The sequence below is a fragment of the Chiloscyllium plagiosum genome, chromosome 32 (genome assembly GCF_004010195.1).
Source record: "Chiloscyllium plagiosum isolate BGI_BamShark_2017 chromosome 32, ASM401019v2, whole genome shotgun sequence".
In the NCBI taxonomy this organism is placed as follows: domain Eukaryota; kingdom Metazoa; phylum Chordata; class Chondrichthyes; order Orectolobiformes; family Hemiscylliidae; genus Chiloscyllium; species Chiloscyllium plagiosum.
In genome coordinates this window covers 31,171,916-31,180,199 of record NC_057741.1, presented here as the reverse complement: position 1 = coordinate 31,180,199, position 8,284 = coordinate 31,171,916, and the positions used below count along the sequence as shown (strand labels likewise).

At 40.5% G+C, this 8,284-nt stretch overlaps 1 protein-coding gene across 5 annotated transcripts in view; it reads right to left on the bottom strand.

Moving 5' to 3' along the window:
• Nucleotides 1-3,068: 3,068 nt before the first annotated feature.
• Nucleotides 3,069-8,284, bottom strand: part of tbck (TBC1 domain containing kinase) — a 197,334-nt gene continuing 192,118 nt past the window's right edge. For all 5 annotated transcript variants that reach the window (XM_043674337.1, XM_043674339.1, XM_043674338.1 and 2 more), the window contains one exon: nucleotides 3,069-3,562. In XM_043674337.1, the coding sequence (XP_043530272.1) occupies nucleotides 3,452-3,562 (111 nt within the window). In that variant the 3' untranslated portion in view covers nucleotides 3,069-3,451. The remainder of the gene's footprint in view (nucleotides 3,563-8,284) is intronic.

The following is an 8,284-nucleotide window of genomic DNA, read 5'->3' as shown; positions in this document are numbered from 1 at the left end:
CCGCCCCAATCTGATGCCAAACTTTATATTAGTGCCCCCAGCTCTCCCCATTTTGTCTCTTTTTTAGATAGACCTTATCTGCTTGTTTACAAATACTGAAATAAATACTTTTCTAAACAACCAGTATATAGAATGTCTCAATTAAAAAAAAATGCATTCCAGTGATTCAAACATTAAAAATCTCCAGTCACTAAGATTCAGGATTACATCGTTGATGTGGATTCTTTCTCAAGGTTGCACTTTAGTTAATTAAAACACACTAATTAAAATACTAACAGTAACATCACAGGGTGAAAGATATCTGTTGGCTAAACACTTACTCCTCACAACACTAGTTCCTTATTAGAGTGCAGTTCAAAGTCCAGAATTGATTTCATCCTAACCTGATAATCCTTGCTGTGCTCAAACAAGTTACATTTTCCCAATGGTAATCATGATTATGGGAACAGAAAGCTCACACAAAGCTTGCATTGTTCACTGTGGAGTGACTATTAGGCAGCAAGATAAAAATCCCCAGTCTGTAGCTCTGATAATCACTGGAAATCGTGACCCGATACATGTTTGCATTCAGTATTTTTGTTGGGCAGATTGAACAGCTCGTTTGGGACCAGGACCCAGTGAGTGGAAACTGGATATAATGAACGTTGAAAGGGCATCAGCTGCCACTCATTTCATAGTGTTCCAGCAGAATGAGCATTCATTGGTTGGTAACTCATTGCTTAAAACAAACAAACACAAAGTCAAAGCTTTATGACTTGCTGCCAACAGGATTAGGATATAAAAAAACAAACTTCAAAAAGGAACACCAATTTACACAGCATGAAGAGGTTGCTGGTTCATTGGAGTATGGTTGGCATAGATCTACTAACTGTCAACCTTAGCTGATTGATTGGGGCATTGAGAATTACCATAATCCTTTCCCAATGAAAACAGTGCAAGATACACAAAGCTCCTTTTGCCTACACTGAACTGAACCCTGTTTGTGAATACACATAGCTTCTGGCAAATTAAATGTATTTAGAGCTCAACTGGTAATTTTAAATTGATTTCTGATGTAATTCTTAGCTCAGTCTGGATTGCTGTCCAATAGCAGAATCATATCTCCTGCTGGACACTATATTGCAAGCATGGGCTGGTTAAGCATGGCTGAAACACCACCTGCTACAGGCGGTCAAAGGAATACATTGTTTGACATGGTATTTGTGCATCAAATCAAGTGTTATTACCACCTCTTGCCACTGGTTCAGACACATTTTGCAGCACACAATGTTGGCAGTTTTCAGCAGAGGTTCTTTCCCCAGACTCTAAGACCTGTCAATTTATTTAGTCTGCATGCTCAGTGCACACTCCACCATCATTGTGACTTTGCATCAATTCCATGAATGTTGTGTTCTCAAGGCAGCTCCTGAACTGCTGATCAGCTCTGATGCCTCATCCTGAGTGGTTTCCTTGGCAGTTCTTGTCAGTGGTCTTTGCTATTGCCTTCCACCCTTGGAGACAGGAAGTAGGGTCCCAAGTCGACCTTCACTGGGATGGGAATGGAAAATGTTCCTGTAGTCATTCTGAACTACACGCTAGCCACCTGAGCTAACCAAGCCCCTATTGTAACTATACAGACAGCCTATTTCTTTACTTAATGTTTCTATCCTCTCCCTAGGTTCTGAACTTTTTTGAATGCCATTTTGCCTTTTTCAGAAGGGTCAAGACACGCAAGATTAAATCATCTGTTGAAGCCACAGGTGTATATGGATCTGCTTATCTCTCAGCATTTCCTTCCTCACTTAAAAATCACCCTCTACGAGTTAGGAAGCCTGACCATTGTTAATGGATGCAATGAAGCTCTTTTAGATGGAAAGTCATTGAACATTCTCCAACTTGAGTAATGTTCCTCTAAATACCATATATGTACCAGCAAACTGGCAGCTCCAGATTCCATTAACATTACTATTAGGCCATTTACTGGGAATGGGACAAATCCACCCATTCTTTGACTCTCCATTCCAATCCCTCTTCCCACCTACCTTTCGGAGGTTCACTGCACTGCACCTCTTCCTGAAATGACTCTGCCTTTTGGGACATTGTATGGCGCATCACTCTGCTCTTCCGCAATGAGTACATACTTTAAATGCCAGTCAGGGGTGATATTAGGTCCAGACAGTTTGGTGGAAGAACTGAATATCCCAGATTTTCAGTTTGGAGGGGTTTAGCTTACCAGGAGCCAAATTTGTTTAGGCATTGAATTTGTCCCTTGAGGAAACAGCTTCCTGTAATGATGCTCTAATTTTTCTACATGTCTATTGTCTCCAAATGGACACAGTGGCCATCAATACACATGGAAAAAAGTGGGTAAGTGGGTTTGAGCTACAGCTCAGCTGTCATCTCAGTAAATTATGAAATAGATCAGTAAATTATGAAATGGATGGAATTCCAGTTACTGCATTCCCACTGCCCTTTGGGGTGGAATTTTACTGCTTTATGGTATCGTTTTTCCACAGGTAAGTGGTTTTACAAAGAAAACCAGGGATTTGAGGCAAACAGTTAGATACCTTACTTTTCAGAAGTGCATTCGTAATGCATACATCAGACTCGGTCACAAAACACAGCATCGTTCACAGAGTGCGCTTGAAATGATTCCCTATTGGACACTGTATTTAAGAAGCAAGATCAGATAATCTCATGCACTCACACTATTAGGCAATTTAAAGCCTAAGAACATGAGAAATAGGGACGTTAGTCGTGTGAAGCATGAAGTTTGAAACGAAGTTTGAAACAAATTTTGAAGTACAAATGACAGAGGCCAGCATTCTCTGAAAGGAACATTTTCCAGCTAAACTTAGGGTGAAGCCCTTTCAGTACTTAAGGATTATGGTCATTTAAGATTATGGGTAAATACATTATGAAAAGCTAATTTAATCGCAGTGATTTTACTGTTCCTTCTGGAGACAGAGCTAAAGAGTTTTTTTGTAATAATCTGCTTACTGTAGGAGAGCCAGAGTTTCACTTTGGGTCTCTTTAAATTATTTCAGATCCAAAAACAATTATATAAAAAAAGAAATCAAGAGGTTTTCTTTGGTGTATAGTCTTTAAATAAAGATGGTGTTGGAATATTCCATTGAATTCACTGTTCACAATCATTGACAGAGTCTAATTTTTGTAGAAACACAGAAGATTTGATACACAATGAGTCTGATAGCTGAACGGCACTCAGATGTATACCCTCGCTCAATCAGTGCTGGACATCAGAAACCACCATCCTTCACATTATCTACTGGGTTACCATCCGTGTCAAACTTGACTGTGTAATTACGTCACAAGTTACTGAGTATGCACAGCTAATGATTCACAGAGAGGAGTTTTAAGTTGGAGTGCCAGTGTTCCTCTTGCTTTAATGCTGGTGCTGTCGTTGTCTCAGTACGGTCCGAATTTTTCCTTCTATTGTGGGCGGAAAGATTCAGATCTGAGGAGATGGGACCATGAGGAGCCCAGTTGGCTTCATCTTGTTGATGCCTCCATCCAAGATGCAGACTCGCGGGTAACCCAGCTTCACTAAGTGAGCTGTGAACTGAAGAAGAAAGACAGAGCTATTACTTACAGAAACATTCTAAGTGGAATCGCCTCACTGATTAAAGTACAGATAGATTGCTACAAGGATAACTGGGTCAAGGATGTCTGATAGCTGTTTCATTCAATTTCTTTGGTGAAGAAGGTCTTCAGTCCTATATGTGACTCCAGTCACAACCCAACTTGGTTGACTCTCAACTTCCCTCTGAAGTACCTTAGCGAGCCATTTAGTAGTATGGATGGACAATGCCAATAATGCCCATGTACCAGAATAAATGAAAACAAAACTCTGCCCTTTCATTTGGATCTCTCTTCACCAAATGCACAGGGTCTTTGTGGAATGAAACCCAAACAGAGGTCTATCATTAATCTTGTAATATAGGAACTGTTAAAGTGGGAGTTGGTAAAACTCCCATCATCAATAAGGAGACTCCCGCCCATTTATTTCTATTCTGGAGCAGGATGGAGTTGGGTGGATGATGAGGCCAGAAATCCCACCTCTATTTACCTGAACAGCAGTCTTGTTGTAACCATGACTGTTAAGCTCTTAACTTTTTACCACCAATATTTTTCCTCCACCCCCATCCCTCTCAACAATCCCACAACCAACGGTCCTTTACATTTCCCCATATAGCTTCAAAAACCCCAGCATTGTGTCCTCTATACCCACTTTTCAAGTATCCATTATACAGTGAGATAGCAAGCCATTAGTAAGTCTGGAATGTTCCTGAAAATTTTCTGAAACTGATACAAATTGCAAAGACACTATAAAAATCTCATCTGTACAAGAACTGTTTCTCTTATAATCATTTTACAGCTGTCAATCATTCCTTATGTCCTTTAACCATTCTTGGAATTCTGCCAAGCATTCACAATGGGGTTACTGAAAACCGCACCAACAAAGTAAAGTGAGCAGATGGTCAGACATTGGTTTAACCCGATGATTGTGCTTGTAGCTATATTATATGCAGTTTTGCTGTAACAACCCGAAAGTGAAATTTATCTTTTTATTTTGAGAATCATTTAACTCTTAACTCACATTTAATTTATCTTGGTTCGGATTCATTTTAAAATAGAAACTAGAAAAAGTGGAATTTCAGTAATTGGTCATTCAATAGATTTAGTTATTTTGATTTGATTTGAAATATTGGAAATTTTTTGTTTTGCATGCAATACAGACCAGGTCAGACCATACAAGATGCATGAGGGTAATAGAACAGAATGAAGAATACAACATTATGGCTTCAGAGGCGATGCACAAAGAGCTAGATCAACATTAAATTAAAAATGCGAGGGCCGTTCAGAAGTCCAGTAACAGTGGGGAAGAAGCTGTTGTTGAGTATTTTTGTACACTTTTATAAACTTTTATATCTTCTCCCCCATTACATCCCCCCATAGAGATCATATAAGTTTACTGTGGTGATGTTGGCTGAAGGATACTTGTTGGACAGAACACCAGAAGAATTCTGCTATTCTCTGAATGCTGCCTTGAGATATTCCTTTTAATGGCAAAGAAGCAGAATCTTGGTTTAATGAACCATCTTACCAGCACATCTATCCTGTTGGTGATCTCAGGAGCTGGTAACAGTCCTGACCCCTGTTTTCCATCCCTGTTCCAATGCGAAGATCCAGCCCTGAAGTTTATTAATCTGTAAAGCAGCAGCCCAAGACTTGGCTGAAAGCATAATTTTTAATTGGTCCTAGGAAACTATGAGATGCAGAACTGTCAGTGTTGAGTCTGGTTTATTTCAGAAGTACATGCCCAAACTTTAACTAAATAGTATTGTTAGCAGGTTGACAGGTTCTATAAACTATCACTGGAGTAGACTGCAAATAATCATTACATGCCAGAAAAGCTGGGTCACTTAAAGCACTGTTAAAGCATTCATCATCCATTCGCTGTTCCCTTCCTTCACAATACAGTGACTCACCAACATCACTTCCTTCAGTGTGGACAATGCATTGTTTCCCAAAGGATTAAGATTTACTTCTATTTTCAGAAATCATTGGCAATTATTAGCAAATGCCAAAGCACTACGTTTGACTGCATTTTAACTGCATTAAGGACTGTTTCCTCTAGCAAACAGAAGATGCAACAAAGATTTTGATGAAAGATCTTCATGATTAAGACCAGGTTCTATAGGCTAGGTATCTTTGGTACAGGATTATGCCTCACTAGAAGTGGAACTTCATGCTCGAGGTATGACACAGATTTCTTTAAAGGGAAGTTCTTCTTTTACTTCTGAGCAAGTCCGAAACCAGGGATGAAAGTGCAGTGCAGTCATCAATTAATCCCATCAGGGACTCGGGAACAATGACTACACTGAGACTGGAGAGAATATGGAACTCACTATCAACTGCAGTGGTTGAGGCAAACGATGTAGATTCATTTAAGCAGAAGCTAGATAAGTGCATCTGAGAGAAAGGAATAGAAAGACTTATTAATAGGCTTAAATAAAATAAGTGGAGGGAGAATTCAAACACTGACATGGACCAATCTAGTTCTGCAGAAGAGTCATATTGGACTTGAAACATAACTCTCTCTCTCTTCACAGATGCTGCCAGAGTTTCTTCACCACTTTCTGTGGCATGGACCAGTTATGTTGAAAGGCCTTTTCTAAAATCTAGATGCTAAAAATAAGGTGATGGAGAAGCAAAAATTCAAATTGTGCTGCAAAGTCATTTTAAGGTGCACATCTGGAATTGTATCAGTCAGATAATTCTCACCCACTTCTCACCAGACAAGTACTCTCTGGGTTATCACTGAGTAACAATCTTGTTTTTTCCTTCCTTAATGTTGTTGTGAGTATGCTATTTCCTAAAACCTCCTTTGGTACAGGATTATGCCTCACCAGAAGTGGAACCTCATGCTCGAGGTATGACACAGATTTCTTTAAAGGGAAGTTCTTCTTTTAGCTCCCCTTCACTAACCAGCTCTCGCCACAGTGCTATCCCATATCTTTCACACACCAGCACGGCCATGTTCAGCACACAATCTGACACTGACTTAACATCTGCTGAGAATGGGAAGCACCTGGATTTCATGACCCACTCAAGACTGTAGCAGCAAGATACAAACAATGGTCAGCTGCCAAATACTTCACACCTTACTTTATACAACAACTGGACCAGATTAAGAGGCGAAGCATTAACAAGTAGAGATTGATATTTTCCAAATATCGATGGCTCTGGAAGAATGGGACACATGAGATGAAAAGCAAGCTGTTTAGAATGGAACATAGGTTTTGAAAAAGAAATGTATGCTGACAATTTCCTTAAAGTGTCGCTAAACTGGACTGCAAATAACCATTACAGACAATTTAAACTAAAGATGCTACACATTGGATGATGCATGCTCATATATTCTCTCCTCAGCCATTGATTAAGCTTGATGTCTCCAGCACCAACATCATTCCTGCTCCTCGGATGCAGCCTGACTGGCTGTGCTTTTCCAGCACCACACTCTTCGACTCTGATCCCTAGCATCTGCAGTCCTCACGTTCTCCTAGAGCTATAGCCCACCAAGCATGATTTCTCATTTCTATATTTGAGCATTTCTGTTGCTATCAACAAAACTGAAGCACAGGGCTTGTCTACAATTTTGCTGTATCAAGCAGTTTAAGCAGATAGCAACTGAAGCAGAGATCTAATTTCCCCAGAGCTGCTTCCGATACACGTTCAAAATTTAGGAAGAGGTCATAAAGGTGTTCACAGAATGGGAATAAAAGGACAAAATAATAGAACATGGACAAAATATCAGAATTCCAGAGGGGAGGCATGAGTGGATGCCTTTGTCATGGAGGCCACATTTGACTGAATGCGACATCAAGGAGCTCTAGTAAAACTAGAGTCAACGGGAATAGGGAAGAAATCTTGCTGCTATCTTGAACCAGGCCTGCGACATAGGAAGATGATTATAATTACTGGAGGTAGCCATCCAGCTTCAGGTTATCACTGCAGGAGTTCCTCAGGGTAGTGCCTTAGGTCCAACCATCTTCAGATGCTTCAATTATCTTCCTTCCATATAAAGGAGGAGAGATCTCACTGGTGGCTGCACAATATTCAGCACCACCTGTGACTCTTCATATACTGAAACAGTCTACATTCAAATGCAGCAAGTCCTGGACAATATCCAGACACAGGCTGACAATTCACTAGTGATATTTACGTACATAATGTCTGTGCAACGACAATCTCCAGCAAGACAAAATCTCACCATTTTCCCTTGACGTTCAATGGCATGACTATCACTTAGTCATAGAGTCATAGAGATGTACAGTATGGAAACAGACCATTCAGTCCAACCCGTCCATGCTGACCAGATATCCCAACCCAAACTAGTCCCACCTGCCAGCACCCAGCCCATATCCCTCCAAACCCTTCCTATTCATAGACCCATCCGAATGCCTCTTAAATGTTGCAATTGTACCAGCCGCCACCACATCCTCTGGCAGCTCATTCCATACATGTACCACCCTCTGCGTGAAAAAGTTGCCTCTTAGGTCTCTTTTATATCATTCCCCTCTCACCCTAAACCTATGCCCTCTATGATTTGGAGGTGCCGGTGTTGGGGGGTGTACAAAGTTAAAAATCACACAACACCAGGTTATAGTCCAACAGGTTTAATTGGAAGCACACTAGCTTTCGGAGCACCGCTCCTTCATCACCTGATGAAGGAGCGTCGCTCCGAAAGCTAGTGTGCTTCCAATTAAACCTGTTGGAC